General features: G+C 39.4%; 1 protein-coding gene across 1 annotated transcript in view; it reads right to left on the minus strand.

The window, feature by feature from the left end:
• The window catches only part of LOC144371695 (uncharacterized), a 49,368-nt gene that overhangs the window by 3,566 nt on the left and 24,993 nt on the right, over positions 1 to 20,809 (minus strand). Inside the window, exon 3 of the mRNA XM_078034317.1 lies at positions 13,686 to 13,776. Coding sequence (XP_077890443.1) covers positions 13,686 to 13,776 — 91 coding nt within the window. The remainder of the gene's footprint in view (positions 1 to 13,685; positions 13,777 to 20,809) is intronic.

Here is a 20,809-nt window from a genome sequence, read left to right on the forward strand (position 1 = left end):
GGAATTGACATATAGCTGTGTGTGTGTATATATATGTATGTATATATATATATATTAGTCTACTTTCATGCACTCTTTTTTTTTAATTTTTTTTTTGGTTGTACATGGACACGATACCTTTATTTTATTTTATTTGTTTTTTTTAAGATAGAGTGAGAGAGGAGAGAGAGAGAATTTTTAATATTTTTATTTTTTTAGTTCTCGGTGGACACAACATCTTTGTTGGTATGTGGTGCTGAGGATCGAACCCGGGTCGCACGCATGCCAGGCGAGCGCGCTACCGCCCGAGCCACATCCCCAGCCCCTTTCATGCACTCTTGATGTTTACAGAATCTAATATGAATTATGAGAAATGCCCAGTTAGGTCCTTAATATTAATGAGATATTCAGATCTATATGTGTACATAAGTATGTTCATTCATGATCCACCTACACAGATACATTACCAGTGCCCACTTTTCACTTCAATGAATTTCTAGATATTGTGTTGTAAATAGTATAACTTTAAAGTGGATTATTTTTCCAAGGTAATTATTGGGGCTTTGCTCCCAGAAAAGGATTCAACTTTAAGTAAAATCATGACTACAACAAACCATGTCATAAAATAAATAAATGTCTTCACAAATTAAAAATGAACTTCATGTATTCATGTAATAAATAGTTATAAAGGACCTTTATGTCCTAGACATACACATTCTCTATCCTTCTTTTGTGCATAAATGTTTTGTGCAACTTATAAGGGCCCCCAATGCACATGTAGCACAGGATCCAGAAACCCCAAGTCTATCATACATTTTACTAAAAGAAGTAACCCAGGTATAAGAAACATTAAATGTTTAACAATTGTGTTTATCTTCTTGGGATTTTGAAAGTTTGACACAAGGCTTTAAAATGCTGCCTAGGGAAGTTTGCAGTAGGTCTCTTTCTTTTTTATAAACTTCTTGAGCACTAAGCATGGCACCCAAACCCCTTAGAGAGTGCATGGAAAAAAGGTTTCTCTAGGAGCCACAGCTTTGAACACTGGAGTAGCTTCATTCACTGCAAGAAAGATTTGGGCCACTATCAGATCCCTGCTGGGCCTCACATCTCTCAGAATCTACAGCCTGTGAAGTCTTTGAATAGGCTCACATTTCCCACAAATTGCCTCTCAGCCTAACACTTTAGAGGTAGCTGCAGCCTGGCTTTAGATCCACTATCACTGCAAAACATACCTGAGAATCAAACCACTCCCCACCCCCACCCCCAAAAATCAGTCTCAGAGCAAAGATGAGAAAATGCATTGGTCTGTCCAATTGCCTGGCTCCTTTCACACCAACAAAACAGCTGCTCCCAACTCCAATCCCAAATATAGCTAAAATCTGGGACCTAAGACCCTCTTTTTATCAAAAGACTATCAAGATTAACCATCTAGACCAAGTTAGTAATAAGCCAAATCCACTATCCCTGTTTTCCTCTATCATTGCCAAGCAAGTAAATATCCAATTTGACTTATTTGCTATGTGACCACGGGTAACTTATTTAAACATTGTCTGTATTCTCAACTGTACAATGAAGACTTCATGAGGTTGTTATGAGAACTAAAGATAATCCATGCAAAATACTGTTAAATTGTTATTTTTATCAAGATGGGGAGATGATACCTCTCTAAATTCGTGGTTGCTGGCCTCAACTGAACCTTTCATTTATCTGGAGATACATATCATGTTTTTAGCTCACTTTCTCATTCTCCCCAGTGACACTCCCCAAGCTTCTCCATTCTTCTCAAAACTCCAATTCCTGCCAGGTGTGTTGGCTCATGCCTGTAATCACAGCAGCTCAGGAGGCTGAGGCAGGAGGACCACAAGTTCAAAGCCAGCCTCAGCAATTTAGCGAGACCCTGTGCAACTTAGTGAGACCCTGTCTTAAAATAAAAAATAAAATGGGCTGGGGATGTGGCTCAGTGGTTAAGTGCCCATGAGTTTAATCTCTGATACCAAAAAAAAAAAAAAAACAAAAAACTCCAATTCCTGGACAGCCCTAAATTATGGACACTCTAAAAAATAAGATATAAGTCTCTTGATAGACAACCACTTCCTACTACCAAACTAGAAATATTTTCACAGCCACTCTTTCCTACTGTTAAAATGAAAGATATCACTTTTCCAATCTAGGTCTAACTCCTCCAGCTGCATTCCAAATACCAACCAAGTATGGGTCTCTCAATAACCTTACTTAACCTATTATTATCTCTTATATTTTCAACTTCTCCCTTTCTATGGGCTGCAGCTTTTTCAAAGGAAACACTTGATGATTTTCACATTATGTAATGTTCAAACAACAAAGAAGTATACTAACAATAATAATAGCTAATGTTTATGGAGTACTTACCCTAAGCCAGGCACTGTTGCAAATTCTTTCATATATTAACTCACTGAATTCTCAAAGTGATATAAAGTCAATGCTAGTTAGTATATTCACTTTATAGATGAAGAAACTGAGGGAGATTAAGTAACTTGGCCCAAGATTACCCAGTTATGTAGTACAAGAATCTGGCTTTGAAACCAAATACTTACAACTTTCTCCTCTCTACATTACAACACTTAGTGCATTGATGCAGGCCTATAATCCCAGTGACATGGGAGGCTGAGGCAGGAGGATTGCAAGTTTGAGGCTAGCCTTGGCAACTTAGGGAAACCCTCAGCAATTTAGAAAGATGCTGTCTCAAAACAGAAATAAGAAGGGCTGGGGATGTAGCTCAGCAGTAAAGTGCACCTGGGTTCAATCCACAGTTAAAAAAAAATTACAACATGTAATCCCCACCTCTTCCTTCTATGCCCTGCTCTTCTATTCCTCATCAGCTCTTCCCTTCCAACCCCATAGGTAATCAATGATAGTTTTATGTATAACCTTCCAGAAACTTTTTGGTGCATCTACATATATATTATACATATTTGATTTTAAAAAACATAAATTAGCAGGGCACAGTGGCACATTCCTGTAATCCCAGCTATTCAAGAGGTTGAGGCAGGAGGATCACGAGTTCAAAGCCAGCCTCAGCAATAGTAAGGCACTAAGCAACTCAGTGAGACTCTGTCTCTAAATAAAATACAAAATAGGGCTGGGGATGTGGCTCAGTGGTCAAGTGCCCCTGAGTTCAATCCCCGGTACCCCCCAAAATAAATAAATAAATTAAATCATACTATGCATGCTATTTTCCTTTTGCTTTTTTTCACCTCGTGGGTGAAATTCATATTGGAGATCTTTTTGTGTCATATAAGAAATATATATATATATATATATATATATATATATATATATATAGAGAGAGAGAGAGAGAGAGAGAGAGAAATAGGAAAGTGATAGCTTTTGAGGGCTACCACACACCACAATTTATTTAACCAATCCCCCTCAATCAGAAATCATTTTGTCACCTACGGGTTGATTGATGGGTAGAGTAGAGCCATGGAATTCCAGTGCTCCTCAGACTTTTGACTAGCCTCCCATCATCAGGTATCAGAGCCCTGTGCTCTAACACCTATCTTACTTTAGAAGTCCTCAATTGCATCAACAGAGGATTCATTTGGGACCCCATATATAGCCCTTCCCCTGGAAGAAGTCAAGAGCAGAATAATACACTGAGACTAAAACCACAGTTCCTTGTTATTCTGTCAGCAGCAGTCAAGAGGGGGCCCATGCATCTCAAGTGAAAGCTCAGAGTGGAGAAATATCAAGCTTCCTTAAACCTTTACTTCTATCAACAAGAATCAAGGAGGACCCCAGGTGCCCACTCCTCCCTATTACCTCACTATCACTACCTCAAGTCCACAAGGGACTATTCTCATTAGAACATCTGTCCATTTATGTCAGACACTATAAAAAGCCCCAGACTCTTAAGCCAACCCTCAAATGGAGATTAATCTCCATTTGGCTTTGTACATTGGCCATTTTGACCCCATCTCTCAGGTTTCCCCAACTAATGAAGCCTTTCCATCATACCTCCTGGAACTCTGGACCTTCTATATTCTTAGCCTCCTTTCTGTGCATTCTCTTCTTCATCTTCTGATTTTAAAGGAAATCTGGATCTTCTGTGAAAACATTTCTTTCCCTACAGACCTCACATAATGGCTGTTTATCCTCCCACAGGGTGAGTTGGTTGTCCAACTTGTTCCTTATCACATTTCTAGACCACTCCCCTCCCTAAACTTCCCTGTTCTGAATTTCATAACACAGATTATATAGTATCCATCCACTGCCACTCATGGCTGCTCTCATCTTATGGTCTCTGGATTATTCCCCTTCATTGCTCAATTTTAACTCTAGGATATAGTCACCCCAATAAAATACTATTATAAATTCTGAATCTTTCAATATGCGTTTGCTTGATCCTTCCAACACCCTTTTCTTTTTTTATAATTGATTTTATTTTTTTAAATACATGTCAGCGGAATGCATTACAATTCTTATTTCACATATAGAGCACAATTTTTCATATCTTTGTATATAGAGTATATTCACACCAATTCATGTTTTTATACATATACTTTGTTTTGGGGGGGGTTGCATTATAATTTTATTACACATATACCACCAAAGTACATGTATGAAGTCACGAATTGGGTGTCAACATACTTTATATACAAACAGGGATATGAAAAATTGTGGTATATTATGTCCAACATGCTTTTCTCTTAGTTCCTCAAACTCCATTTTCCCAATGATCTTGCTTGCCCTCTACCTTATCTCAGCCACTCTCTTCCTTGGTCATACCCTAGTCTTTGTCTTTAGCAGTAATTGAAACCCCATTGTTATCTCATTTTCATATAGGCTATTCTGTTTTTTAAAAATTTATTTATACATAACAGTGGAATGCATTATAATTCTTATGCTATTCTGTTGTTGTTGAGATAAGGCATCAGACATTGCCTGTGCTGGCCTCAAATTCCTGGCCTCAAGCAATCCTCATGCCTCAGCCTCTCCAGTAGCAGGAAGTACAGATGAGTGTTGCCACACAGTGCTCATATTTCACATTCCGCACCACCTCCTTTCTTTATATCTCATTCCCTGTATACCCTAATGCCAACACTCTTTTTACGCCACACTTAAAGCTCTAATCCATTGATCCTACCAACTGTCCACTGTCTCTCACTCTTCTCACCCTCTGAGTTCCCTCCTTACCCAGCTTGTATTCCCTAGTCAATCATTGTAAACACTTCATTCCATATAGCCTTAATTCCCTTACTTCCTTCACTGTCATATACTCACGCAGCAAAACCTTGACCTGAGTTGAACCCAATCTTTCTGCCTTTATCCATTTTCTGTCACTGTAACAAAATACTTGAAACTAGATAATGTATAATAATTAGAAGTTTATTTGGCCCACAATTCTGAATGCTGAGAAGTCCAATATCAAGGTATCATCATCTGGGGAGGACCTCCCTGCTGCATCATGGCATCAACATATGACTTTGGACATTGTTTCCAACACATGAATTTCATGGGACATTGCCTGCTATGATTTAAACACATCTGCCAAATTTCACATATTGGAATTTTAATCCCCAGAGTCAAATATGATAATGGTACTTGGATATGGACACTGAGGAAGGTAATTAGGATGAGATAAGGTCATAAGAGTGGCACACCCATGATGACATTTGTGGTTTTATAGGAGGAGGAAGAGAGGTCCAATTTAGCCAGCTTGCTCTGTCTTACCATGGGATGCTCTCGGCCATGACATACATGACACAGTGGGAAGTCTCTCACCAGATACCAAGCATCATGCTCTTAGAATTCCAGAATGATGAGTTAAATAAACCACTTTTCAATATAAATCACACAGTCTGTGGTCTTCAGTTACAGCAACAGAAAATGGACTAAGACATGTCTAAACCATAGCAACTGCCTACTCGATTCCCTCCCCCCCCCTCTCTCTCTCTCTCTCTCTCTCTCTCTCTCTCTCTCTCTCTCTCTCTCTCTCTCTCTCTCTCTCTCTCTCGGTGCTGGGGATTGAACCAGGGCCTGTGCATGTGAGGAAAGCACTCTACCAACTCAGCTATATCCCCAGACCATCTTTTTTTATATGTTTTTTTAATTGTAGGTGAATACAATACTTTCATTTTATTTTTATGTGGTACTGAGGATCGAACCCAGTGCATCTCATATGCCAGGCAAGAGCTCTACCACTGAGCCACATCTCCAAACCTTGTATTCTATTATATCTTGTTCCAGACTGCTGAATGTGGCTGGAGAAAAACCCAGAAACAACTTGACTGGCTTCATTTTAAATTCATGAATGCTAATCTTAAATGGAGCCCTTAATGCTTCCTGGTAATCATGTTATATATTCCCAGACTAGTGCTTCCCAATACAACTTTATGAAATGATGAAAATATTCTATAATGTTAGCCATTAGCACATATGGGCTACTTATATTTACATTTAAATAATTGAGTGGAAATTTTAAGTGAGTTCCTTAGACATATTAGCCACATTTCAAGAGTCCAGTAGTCACATGTGGCTAATGCTTAAGTGTTGTGCCTCCCAGCACCAGCAATCCTTTGATCCCTAAACAAACATCCAGTCCATTGATCTAATCGACTTCAAAGAAATTTATTTGGCCCACATTTCTGGAATTCTGAAGTTTTGTGTTTTTTTTTTTTTTTTAATGTGGTGCTGGGGAATCAAACCTGGTGCCTCATGTTTGCTAGGTAAGCACTCTACCACTGAGCCACAACCTCAGCCCAAGGATTTTTAAAAATATTTTTTTAGTTGTCAATGGACCTTTATTTTATTTGCTTATATGTGGTGCTGAGAATCGAACTCAGTGCCTCACACATGCTAGGCAAGCACTCTACCACTGAGCCACAACCCCAGCCTAGCCCAAGGATTTTTTTGAAGTTTGATGTCAAGGTGCTAGCATTTGGTTAGGTCCTCCCTGCTTCATCCCAGCATGTATATTATAACCCACATAAATAGCATAGACCATTCACTTTCTCACTCCTCTAGCACATTATTTCTCTTCTAACCCCCAACATCTTCTAAAGACTCCCACTCCATCTACCCACTTACACCAGCATCTGTACCCATATACTCTGTCTTCTCTACAGTTGCTATGAATAACTGTTTCTCACAGTATGATCTGATTAAGAGGTCTTCCTGTTTCCAACTACATATGTAGAGGTTTGTGTTTATCTTAGTCTATTTGTGCTGCTATAACAAAATATCTGAGACTAAGAAGTTTATAAATAATAGAAATCTATTTCTCACAGTTCTGAAAGTTTAGAAGTCTAAGACCAATGTGTCAGTGGGTTCAGTGTCTGGTGAGGCCTATTCCTCATAGATGAGGACATAAGTGTCCTCAACCTGCAGAATAGATGGAAAAGTGAAAATAGGAGAACTCTTCCCTCCACCAAGCCCTTTGATAAAGGCACCTAATCCTAGCTAGGCAGGGTAGCACATGCCTGTAATCCCAGCACCTTGGGAGGCTGAGGCAGGAGGATCACAACTTAGTGAGACCCTGTCTCAAAATAAAAAGTAAAAGGAGATGGGGTATATATAGCTCAGTGGTAAAGCACCTCTGGGTTCAATCCTCAGTACCAATAATAATAACAATGACATATCATCTTTCATACATTTGATTCAAATGAGTTATGAACTCCCATTTTTACCCCAAATACAAATTGCAGAATCACATCAGTTACACATTCACATTTTTACATAATTCCATATTAGTGACTGTTGTATTCTGCTGCCTTTCCTATCCCCTACTATCCCCCCTCCCCTCCCCTCCCATCTTCTCTCTCTACCCCATCTACTGTAATTCATTTCTCTCTCTTGTTTCCCCCCCTTTCTCCTCACAACCTCTTATATGTAATTTTGTGCAACATTGAGGGTCTCTGTTCTTAGTTGCTCTCTTTATATCAAGCTTTGTAATGTTTTGAACAACCAATAAAAAAAAAAAGTTTGAATCAGTTTCACTCTCCCATCCCTGGGGAAAGGGAGAATACTGGTAGACTGAGTTAATACCATGCATACTGGAACAGTAACTCTGCTTTAGACATGTTCAAGCCTTGCCTTATATACTTCTTCATCTGCCTGTCCATGTGTATTCTTTGTAATATCCTTTATAAGAAAACATTAAGTACAAGTAAGTGATTTGCTGAAGATTGTTACCTACTCTAGCAAGTAATGAAACCCAAAGAGGAGATTGTAGAAACCTCTTATGTTCAGCTTGTTGGTCAGAAGCACAGGTAATAATCTGGACATAGGACTAGCACCTTAAGTCAGAGACAGTCTTATGGATCTGAAACATTAAACTGTGGGTCTGCACTAACTTCAGGAGTATTCCATCAAAATTAAATTGAAATAAAAAATTATAAATACCCAACTAGTATCAGAGAATTTGCTGGTATTGGAAAAATCCACACACTTCTGGTGATAGAAGTAAAGGTGTTCTGAATGCTTATAATTATGATATCTACATGGAGAAGCATGTTTACCTATATATAATGTACTTTTTCATCTTAAAACTTTTTATTTAAAGTTTATAAAAAAAATAATAATAATAACAATGATAATAATAATACCTAATCCTATTTTTAATTTTTAAATTATTTTTAATTTTTTATCTGTTCTAATTAGTTATAAATTACTGTAAAATGCATCTTGACACATTACCTAATCCTATTAATAAAGTCATAGCCCTTATGATTCAATCACCTCCTAGAGGACATGCCTATTAATATTATTGCATTGGGGATTAAATTTCAATATGAAGGATTTTGTTGTTGTTGTTGTAGATAGATACAATACACTTATTTTATTTGTTTGTTTGTTTGTTTAGTTGTAGATGGACATGATATCTTTATTTATTTTTATGTGATGCTGAGGATTGAACCCAGTGCCTCACACGTGTGAGACAGGCACTCTACCACTGAACCATAACCCCAGCCCTTAACATAAAGTTTTGAGGGGATTAACAACATTGAAACCATCATATATGTCATTCACACTTCTATCTAAAGTAATCCCTTCAGTTTATAGAAAACAACATATTGTGACAGGTTGAATAAAAAAAATATAAAAATTCAGCTTCTATTAAGTCAGATATTAAAAAGATCTGCAAAACTGAGACAATGCCCCCCTACTCAACAGGTTTGTTTTATTTTGGAATTTTTTTTCATTAAAATGTATTGTTTATCTTAACATTTAATAGTTTATCACTGCTGTTTTGGAATTGCATTAGTCCATTTTCTGTTGCTAATAACACAATACCACAGACTGGTAAGTTTTAAAGAAAGGAGGTTTATTTTGGCTCACAGTTCTGGAGGTCCAAGGATTGAGGGGCTGCATCTGGTAAAGGTCTTTTGGATAGTAGAGTCCCAAAGACAGGGTAGGACATCACATGGCAAGAGACAGGGAGTGTGTGTGTCTGCTTGTCTTCTGGGTCTCTCTTATAAAGCTTTAGGTATTCAATCATGGGGGCTCCACCTTAATCACTTCCCAAAATCCCACCTCTAAACACCATAAAGTCAGATTAAGTTTCCATCTGGCTTAATTTAATAAACTTGTTAAGAATATTTTGAGAACTGGGGATGTGGCTTAAGTGGTAGCGTGCTCGCCTGGCATGTGTGTGGCCCGGGTTCGTTCCTCAGCACCACATACAAACAAAGACGTTGTGTCCACCGAAAACTAAAAAAATAAATATATAAATTTTTTTTTTGAATTTTTAATATTTATTTTTTTTTAGTTCTCAAGCTACCGCTCGAGCCACATCCCCAGCCCTAAATATATAAATATTAAAAAATTTCTCTCTCTCTCTCTCTCTCTCTCTCTCTCTCTCTCTCTCTCTCCCTCTCTCTTAAAAAAAAAGAATATTTTTAGAGGGCTGGGGATATAGCTTAGCTAGTGTGCTTGCCTTGCACACACAAGGCCCTGGGTTCAATCCCCAGCACCACACACACACACACACACACACACACACACACACACACACACAGAGAGTTTGACATTTGCAAAAAAAAAAAAATGAAAGTATTGTAGAGCTTGCACACACTGTACACCAAATTTCTCCTATTATTAACATTGCTATGGTTCATTTGTCTCTACTAATGAACCAATATTGATTATTCACTGAAGTCCATATTTTACTCAGGTTTCCTTAGTTATTTGCTGACTGTTCTTTTCTCTGCTCCAGGATCCCATGCAGGACATCACATTATATTTATTCATTGTGTCACTTTTGGCTACTTTTGGCTGTGAAAGTTTCTCAGACCTTTCTATTTTTGATGACCCTGATAATTTTAGAATCTGTTGAGATGTTTTATAAAATTTGGGTTTGCCTGATGCCTTTTTGATGGACAGGGATTATGGATTTATGGAAGGAAGACCAGGAAGGCAAAATCCCATTATTATTACATCATTTCAAGGGTACTTGTTATCCACATAATCTATCATGATGATATTAACCTTGTTTGTGAGCATTGACAACTGTTGCCAGGATTGTTTCTATAATGGGAAGCAGGGAACTTTAACAGAAGCGGTTACAACATTTTGTTTATTCATTCAACAAATAGTTATTGACTATGTACCATGTACCAGAAACCTGAATACAATAATGAACAAATCAGGCAAATTAGGCCTGGCATGGTGATGTACACCTGTAATCCCAGCAACAAACAAGGCTGGAAGGAGGATTGCAAGTTCAAAACCAGCCTCGGCAACTTAGTGAGGCCCTAAGCAACTCAGGGAGACTCTGTCTCTAAATTTAAAAAAAAAAAAAAAAGTGCTGTGATGTTGCTCAATGGTTAAGAATCCCGGGTTCAATCCCTGGTACCAAAACACACACATACACACAAATACAAACAATGAAACTTTCTCTTTTTTATGTGTTGCTGAGGATTGAACTCAGGGATACTCTACATTCAACTACATACCCAGCCCTTTTAAATATTTTGAGACAAGGCCTTGCTAAATTGCTGAGGCTAGCCTTGAATTTATGATCCTCCTGCCATAGCCTCTTGAGTTGCTGGGATTACGGCATGTGCAGCTTCACCTAGTGATCATTATGTCTTGCCTGGATTATTTCAATACCCTCCTAACTGATGTTCTACCTTTGCTCCTACCCCAATCTCTTTTCAATATGTCAGATTTTTTCCCATTAAAAATGACAAACTGAGGGCTGGGGTTGTGGCTCAGTGGTAAGAGCTCTTGCCTAGTACGTGTAAGGCAGTGAGTTCAATCCTCAGCACCACAAATAAATAAATAAAGGTATTGTGTCCATCTACAACTAAAAATATGTTGTTTTTTTTAAATGACAAACTGAGAACAGTGGTGTATACTTGTAATGCCAGTGACTCTGCAGGCAGAGACAGGAGGATCCTGAATTTCAAAGCCAGCCTCAGCAATTTAGCAAAGGGCTTAAGCAACTCTGCAGGACCTTGTCTCTAAACAAAAATATATATATATATAAAAAAGGGTTGGGGATGTTGCGCAGTAGTTAAGCACCCCCTGGGTTCAATCCTTGGTACCAAAATAAATAAACACATAAATAATACAAAGGGCTGAAGGTGTATGCAATGATAAATCTCTCCTGGGTTCAATCCCCAGAACCCAAGAAAGAAAAATAAAATTAAAGTCTCTTCTCTGCTTAAACCTCTCCAATGGCTCCCCATCTCATTTAGAGCAAAAACAATACCTGTACTATAGTTTACAAGATGTTAAAACATTAAAAGAGGTTGGGGATGTGGCTCAATGGTAAAGCCCGTGGTACAAAAAAAAAAAAAAATGGATCTTGACACCCATTTGTACTCTTGTAAATTATTGAAGATACCAAAACTTTTGTTTCTGTGGATTATTACTTCTATTAACATTTAGTGCATTATAACTCATAAATTTATATTTTTGTTTCTAGTAAGTGAAAAACTCGTAAACTTAAAAAGACATCTATTTCTTCATAACTGGTATAGTTAGAATATGGTTCGTCTCTTCTGAAGCTCATGTTAGAGTTTATTCCCCACTGCAAGTTATTAAGAGGGTAGAAACTAAGCCAGGCATGGTGGCAGTTGCCTATAATCCCAGCAACTCAGGAGGCTGAGGCAGGAGGTTTCCAAGTTGGAGGCCAGCATGGGCAATTTAATGAGACCCTCAGCAACTTAGCAAAACCTTGTCTCAAAAAAATAAATTAATTAAAAGGACTGGGAAAGTAGCTCAGTGGAAAAGAGCCTCCTGGGTTCAATCACCAACACTGCAGGAAAAGTCATTACATTGTGATCAGAGAACACCATTTATATGATTTCTGCACGTTTGTTCATTTTTTTATTTGTTCTTTTTAGTTATAAATGACAGTAGAACGTATTTTGACATATTGTACATACATGGAGTATAACTTCCCATTCTTTTTTTTTAAAGAGAGAGTGAGAGAGACAGTGAGGGAGAATTTTTTAATATTTATTTTTTTTTAGTTTTTGGCGGACACAACATCTTTGTTTGTATGTGGTGCTGAGGATTGAACCCGGGCTGCACGCATGCCAGGCAAGCATGCTACCACTTGAGCCACATCCCCAGCCCTAACTTCCCATTCTTGTGGTTGTACCTGATGTGCAGTTACACTGGTTATATGTGAACACAGGAAACTTATGTTCAATTCATTCTACTGTCTTTCCTATTCCCATCCTTCTCCCTTCCCAATTTCTGTGCTTTTTAAAGAAGTGATTCCCTTTTGAAAATGTTCAATGGATATTTGCAAAACATAATTCTATGTATAAGATAACTTCTTAATTTATATATGACATATATGTGTATGTATTGTCAATTTTATTAAGTAGTGCTATGAATTGGTTTATTTACTTGCTTATTCATGTAACATGTTGATTTTTAGAGAAACATTTTACTTCAAATGTGCCAAAAAGTCTGTCCAGCTATCCTAATTCATATTATGGCAGATAACAATATATTTGGTCAACAATATCTTTTTTTCATTCTATACTGTTTCAAAATTTCTCCATTTTCCTCAAAGTACCCCTGCCCCACATTACATACTACTTTATACATAAAATGGAAGAGAAAATGGGATTGGCCTCATCTACTTGTTGCTTTTTAAGTTTTCTCATCCTTATAGCAATGGAAGAGCTGTCTATCTGAGACCAGTTTTCACACCTGGATTCCATACTTTTGAATTCTATACCCTTTTACTTTCTCAGAAATCATAACAGTGATTTCTTTTCCCCTCCCTTTATGTCCCCTCCCCTCTCCTCTCTTCTCTTCTCCTCTTCCATTGGAGTCTAATTCCTCTTCTCTTCAGTCTGGGCTGCTCTTAGGGACTTGCTTAAACAAAATACAATAGAAGTGATATTCAGGAATTTATAAGACTTCATCATAAGAATCCTGATTAGCATCCACCTGGGCTTTTTGGAACACTCACTATGGTACCTTCAAGGCACAATGTAATAACTCTCTGCTCAGAGTCTGTCATTCTGTGAGGAGACTTTAGCTAGCCAGATGGAGAAGCTGTCTGGAGAGAGATGTGACCAGTCTGCCCAGAACTGTTCTACCCAGCCTGGGACCCAGAAAAAAAGAAGCAGAAATGAGCCATCTTTTATATGCCATGTCTGAATTCCTGACCCAAATAATTGTGAGTTATAATAACAATAAATTGTCTCAAGTCCCTAGGTTTTGGGATTGTGTTATGCAGAACTAAGTAACATTACCATCCAAAAATGACTTTCAGGAACTGGTGGGTGTAGCTCTGTGGTAAAGGTTCACCAGTATGTGCAAGGCCCTGGGATTGATCCCCCAGCCCTGCAAAAGAACAGTAATAAAATGACCTTTATTTTGCGAAATTTAATAGACACATTTTAATCTTCATTTGTTTGACCTGTCATAATTCTGCTACAATTAGCTATTCCCTTTTTTTGTAGCATTCTTGTCATGTGGCATATCTGATAATCCTAGTTTTCCCCATCTATCGTTCTCTGGTTCTTCTTCACTTTTTTTTTTTTTTTTTTTTTTTTTGGTAGTAGGGATTGAACCCAGGGACACTTAACTACTGAGCCACATCCCAGCCATTTTTATATTTTATTCTGAGACAGAGTCTTGTTAAATTGCTTAGGGCCTTTCTAAATCACTGAGGCTGGCTTTGAATTAATGATCCTCCTGCCTCAGTCTCCCAGCCACTGGGATTATAGGCATGCACCACTGTGCCCTGCGCTCACTCTCCTTACTCAACCACTAAATGTTAACAGTCAATTTGATTATAGATTCTCCTCTCATTTTGTAATTTCTTTTTAGGAGATCTTACCCATGGCCTATTTTTTTTTAAATACTGGGGATTGAATTCAGGGGTGCTCTACACTGAACTGAATCCCCAGCCTTTTTTTGTTGACAGGGTCCTGATAAATTGATGAGAGTCCCACCCATTATCCAGGTTGGCTTTGAACTTGTGATCCTCCTAACTTGGCCTCTCCAGGCACTGAGATTATAGACATGTACCATTACACCCTCCATAACTCCAGCTTTTCCTGAGTTTTAGATATTTTTATCCAAATACCTGCTATATAACTTGTGATGGTTAATCTGAATTATCAACTTGATTGTATTAAGAGATGCCTAAGATTAAGAGACTTCTGAGTGTGTCCATGGTTCCAGAAATGATTGGCATGTGGGAAAGCAAACTGAGGGGAAAAACCTGCTCTAAATGTAGACAGCACTGTCCAATAGGCTAGGGGCCTGCATGGTACAAAAGGTAGAAGAAGAGGAAGCCAATATAGATACGAGCTATATTCATTCAAGTGGGTGCTTCAATTGCTGCTGTGATCATTCAAGGACATTGGCCCTTAGCTCCTTCACTCTTCCAAAGCACACTCTGACCAGCGATTCTCACATATTATGTGTACATATGCATATATATGTATGTATGTATATATATATGCATATGTGTGTATATACATGTAAATATCCTGTTGGTTCTGTACCAGGAGTGGTTCTAGAGAAACAGAATTGTAAGAATGGATTTTCATTTTCTCCCTTGCTTTTGTAATTTTTGGAGTTGTCTCTCTAAATTGGTTGTGTCTAAAGTTTCTAAAGTCCTGCTGGTAGTAAGGAGAGCACTGATAATTGATGGTGTGAACTATTTAAAGTATTTGTGAAAGGGTAAAGTTTCTAAGCTGGAAAGCCTGAGTTAAAATGTAAAGGACCAGGTATTGTTAAGTTCCTATGCTACACTCAAAACCTGAAATTCCTGTAGCTGTTAGGACAATTCCCCGGACTGCCCAGTAGATATTCCCCCTGACCATTTAGTTGTTTAATAACCTAGGACCCTGTGCAGCTTGGCACGTAGGCATCTCAGGACCCAAACCAATCAGTTTGAATGTACCCCCCTTCTTAAGAGTGACCTATCACCCCCGCCCGACCTGTTCCCCTCAATGAATGGACTAATCATGTTTGAGAGTTGTTGTTCAATTTTCCCGTGCCTCATGATGATTTGCTCTGATGTATGCAAAGCCCCTGCCCTCCCCAAAAAGTGTACTTAAGCACTGCTCAACCCCTGCTTGGGGCTTTTTGGCCACTCTCCCTTCTTGAGTGAGCCTGGAGCCCCAGCGCGCTGGATTCTCAATAAACCCCCTTCTGCGGTTGCATGAGTTGGTGTCTTGCTGGTCTCTTCCTCCGACGTTCGCTGATCCTTACATTTGCAAAGTAAATGCATTTCATGCTCCTAATTCACCACTTGTGAGAAGTAAGTTGTTTAGTGACTATGCATGATACTTTTGAATAGTTCTAGAAAACTAAGGAATATAATTGTTGCCAAAAGCTCAGTCCTTATCCCTGATGCTAATGTAATAACGAGGACACGGTTTTGAACAAAAAAAAAGGAAAAAGAAGAATTATTGCTCTGCTAGCAAAGGAGAAACAGGGGACTCCTGTCCCAAAGGCTGTGACTCTGCTCATCAGCAGGAACAGGGGGCTTTTAAAGAGGTGACTCAAAGGCTACATTCCACGTGTTCTGTTAGAGTTGTAATTCACATGTTAATTTGCTAAATAGTCATTTCTGAGATCTTCTTGTGCTATTCTCAAAGTATGGATTACTTCAGTCCCATGGTGGGTATGCTCAAAGATAGATAACTGCCTAGGATGGGGAAAAAAAGGTAATCCTGATTCTCCTGAGATTAGGGAGGAGCAAGGAGAGAGGAACAGAAAGAAACATGTTCATTTTACAAATAAATTGCTGTGGCAGAGCAGCAAGGGCTACATTCAAAGCATAAAGTAGACCACTGTTACATAATGATGTTGACTGGTTGCTTCTGGCTTCACTGGACAAAGTAACAAAGGAGAAGGAACAGTTCCAGATGCACATAACTAATCTAAAACTGCTCAGTGTGCTGTGAAGGAGAATTTATTTTCTCTAGCCATAGGGCTGAGGTTACCAAAAACCAAACACAGACCTTCATTTTGCAATTTGCTGAATTAGGATGCAAGCTTAACTCTCAGCCTGAGAGGGTACCAGCAGTTGTGAGGGCACTGCTTGGAAAAGAATGGGATCATGTAATTTGGGACGGAAATGTGTGGGAGGACCTCAGAGACTGCAGACATTAACTCCTACATTCAGATGAGTTTATTTTGCCTGAAAAAGTGGCCTTCCCACCTTAAAGGACACCCTACCCCCACCCTCTGAGAGTTAGCCCCTCAACCTCCCCCTGAGGGAACTAATGCTTCATTGCCCTAACAAACAGTTTGACCTTTCTTAATGAGGTTGCTGAGCATGACAATGCTGATACTCTTCAGGATCCACCCTTCCCATCCAAGTTTGCCTCTAGGCTATAACTAGGTGCAAGTCTAAGCAGGACCTTAAGGTGAGGTACTCAGTGTGACCTAAGTGGAGACTGCCCTACACTCCAAAGGAACTTGGGTGAGTTTTCTAGTTTTCTAAGAAGTCTTGGGGTACAGCTGTGATAATGAATTTTAAGGGGTTGGGATAATGGTGGAAGAAACATAAATTTAGTGCAGGCTGAATTTATTGATATGACCCCATTCAGCAGAGATTCTGGATTTAATGTAACAGCTTGCAATGTAAAGAAAAAGGTATTAATATCCAGGTGTGGTGGTGCAAGCCTGAAATCCCAGCAGCTCAGTGCTGAGGCATGAGGAACTGGTGATCCTCCTGCTTCAACCTCATGAGCTGCTGGGATTACAGGCATGCACCACCGCACCTGGCCATCAGTAGAGTTTTGGCCAAGATCCAATTCACGGTGTGTCCAGTGGGTCCCCCAACTCATCCTGTGGTTATTTTCCCAGTCCCAAAATGAATAATTGGGATAGATTTACTTAGCACTTGGCAGAATCCCCACACTGGTTTTCTAACCTGTAGAATGAGGCCTTTCATTTGGGAAAAGCCAAATGAAATCCATTAGAGTTGGCTCTACTGATAGACCCAACCTGATCTTAAAATTGGGAGCCATGTCGCCACAAAGCCATGAAAAGATAATTTTGGTTTTACTATAAATTACTGCAAATTCTGAACCTGCTTGGAATGCCTGCCTGTGCCTTGAACTCACCCATGCCTAGCTCTCTGACCAGATAGCAGCCCTCTCTGAAACCTTAGTGACACCTCATAAATATTGGCCTTCCCTGGCCAGATAACGACCCTCTCTGAGGCTCTAATGGTCCTCATAAATTCTGATGTTGGGGCCAGCAAAAAATGTAAACTAACATTAGTGTGATGCTTGTCAGAGTTCTGTTATCTGTAACTTTCTGGGCTATAAAGCTGGGCTGCAGGAAAGGTGCTGTAGCTGTCTTGTTTCCTGCAGTTTGGAGTGGGAGAGGCAACCCAGCCGGTCGAAATAATAAGCTTGCTTTAATTTGATTGTAATTGGAGTCAGTGGTCTTTTCTTGTGTCCTGGTCTAACATCTACCTGTGGAAAAAAATCAATATCACATCCCTTGGAGGGATCACAGAGATTGAAGCCATCACCAAAGATGGGGTCAATAGCTGGTCAGAAGTTACTTTAGAGCCCAGCATGGTGGCACACACCTATAATCCCAGTGGCTCGGGAGGCTGAGGCAGGAGGATGGCGAGTTCAAAGTCAACCGTAAAAATGGCAAGGTGCTAAGCAACTCGGTGAGACCCTGTCTCTAAATAAAATACAAAATAGGGCTGGGGATGTGGCTCAGTGGGTCGGGTGCCCCTGAGTCCAATACCCCATACCCCTCCCTGAAAATTCTTCTATTTTCTACAAACTAACTACTACTCTTTGTTTTCTCATCTACTCTGGAAGTAGTTTTTAAAAGATCCTGAAGTAATTTAAAGACCACTTGTGACCTTGCCTGCATTTCCCTGCTCATTGCTAGCTACTACCTAAAGGTTTCTTTGCTTGAGCAGATTAACACATGTCCTGATACCTGATAAGCAGCTATTGATCTGATAAATCCCTTTTCCATATCTATTCATAAGGCCCTTTGTACCTACAATAATATACCTATTCATAAGCAGTTTGCTTTCAGCTGGAAAGGCTAGTAATATACCTTCACTGACCCTCCTGAGGGGTATATCCACTCTCCAGCCTTCGTCATAATTTAGTTCACAGAGACCTTTATTTCCTTTATCTTTATTTTTTTTATGTGATGATGAGGATTGAACCCAATGCCTCACACATGTGAGCCAAGCACTCTACCACTGAGCTATAGCCCCAGCCCTTGATCCCCTCTCTCTTCCACATGGTATCACACATGTCTATTACATAGACGACATTATGTTGATTAGACCAACTGAGCAAGAGGAAGCAACCACTCTGGACTTTCTAGTTAAGCATTGGTATGTCAGGGGATGGAAAATAAATTCCATTACAATTCAAGGGCCTTCAACTTCAGTAAAATTTCTAGGAATTTAATAGTGTGGGGCCTGCTGGGATACCCCTTCTAAGGTACAGGATAAGTTGTTGCATTGGCACCTCTTATAAACAAGAAGAAAGCTGTGGCACAGGTCTCTAATCCCAGCAGCCCTGTAATCCCAGTGGCTCAGGAGACTGAGGCAGGAGGATCAAGAGTTCAAAGTTAGTCTCATCCATTTAGTGGAGCCCTAAGCAACTCAGTGAGACTTTGTCTTTAAATAAAATACCAAAACAAAGGGCTGGAGATGTGGCTTGTGTTTAAGCACCCTTAGTTCAATTCCTAATACAAAAAAAAAAAAAAAAAGAATCACAATATATGGTGGGCCTATTTGGATTTTAGAGACAGCATGTTCCTTGCTTGGGTGTGTTACTCCAGCCAATCTATCAAGTGACTTGAAAGGCTATTAGTTTTCACTGGGGCCCAGAACAGGAGAAGGCCCTGTAACAGGTCCAGGTTGCTGTGCAGGTTGCTCTGTCCCTTGGGCCATATGACCCAGCAGACCCTATGGTACTTGAGGTGTCAGTGACATATAGGGATCTTGTCTGGAGCCTTTGGCAGACTCCCATAGATGAGTTATAGAAGAGGCCATTGGAATTTTGGTGCCCTACCATTTAGTAGCCAGTTGATTATATTTGACCACTTCCATCATGGAAGGGACAACAGTTTATCCATACTGCGATAAACACTTGTTCTTGCTATAAGATTTGCTTTTCCTGCACATAATGCTTCTGCCAAAACTATGATCTGTGGACTTACAGAAAATCTTATCCACCATCATGGTATTGCACACAGCATTCTTCTGACCAAGGAACTTGCTGCACAAAGAAGTGCAGCAGTGGCTCATGCTCATGGAATTCACTGGTTCACCACCATCCTGAAGGAGATAGTTTGATAGAACTGTGAAAGATGAATTTTTGAAGATGAATTTTTAAAGATGACTTTTGAAGATGAATTTACAGCACCAGGGGCTGGGGATGTGGCTCAAGCAGTAGCGCGCTAGCCTAGCATGCGTGTGGCCCAGGTTCGATCCTCAGCACCACATACAAACAAAACGTTGTGTCTGCCGAAAACTAAAAAATAAATATTAAAATCCTGTCTCTCTCTCTCTCTCTCTCTCTCTCTCTCTCTCTCAAAATAAATAAATAAATAAATATATAAATAAGCAAAACACAAAGAATTTACAGCACCAGCTAAGTGGAAATACCTCACAGGGTTGGGGCAAGGGTTTCCATAAGGCTGTATATGCTCTTTTAAATTTTTTGGTAGTGGGGATTGAACCCACAGGTGCTTTACTAAGCTATATCCCCAGCCCTTATTTTTATTTTTAGACAGGTTCTCACTAAATTGGTGAGTCTGGCCTCAAACTTGTGATCCTTCTGTCACAACTCTCAGCCTCTGGAGTTGCTGGTATTAAAGTTGTGCACCACTATGCCTAGCTTATATATGCTCTTAATCAGCACCCACTATATGGTACTGTCCTATACCTAGGATTCATGGGTCCAGGAATCACAGGGTGAAGACAGGAATGGTACTACTCACTGTTACCCCTAGTATCCTACTAGCTAAACTTTTGCTTCCTGTCTCCAAAGTTTTATGCTGTTCTGGCCTAGAGTTATTGTCTTAATTCCAGAGGAGAAATGCTTCTACTAGAAGGTACAACAATGATCCCATTGAACTGGAATTTAAGACCTCCCCCTGGCCACTTTGGGTTCCTCAAGACTCTGAGTCAACAGGCTAAGAAGGGAGTTATGGTGTTGGGGCTCTTGATTCAGATTACCAAGGGAAAATTGAATTATCACTCCACAAGGGAGATAAGGAAGAATACTCCTGGAATGCAGGAGATTCCTTGGGGTGTCTCTTAGTATTAATCATGTTCTGTTATTAAAGTCAATAGGAAACTACAAGGTCCCAGTCCAGGGAGGATTACAGATGTCTCAGACCCTTCAGGAAT

Source organism: Ictidomys tridecemlineatus, chromosome X (assembly GCF_052094955.1).
Source record: "Ictidomys tridecemlineatus isolate mIctTri1 chromosome X, mIctTri1.hap1, whole genome shotgun sequence".
In the NCBI taxonomy this organism is placed as follows: Eukaryota; Metazoa; Chordata; class Mammalia; order Rodentia; family Sciuridae; genus Ictidomys; species Ictidomys tridecemlineatus.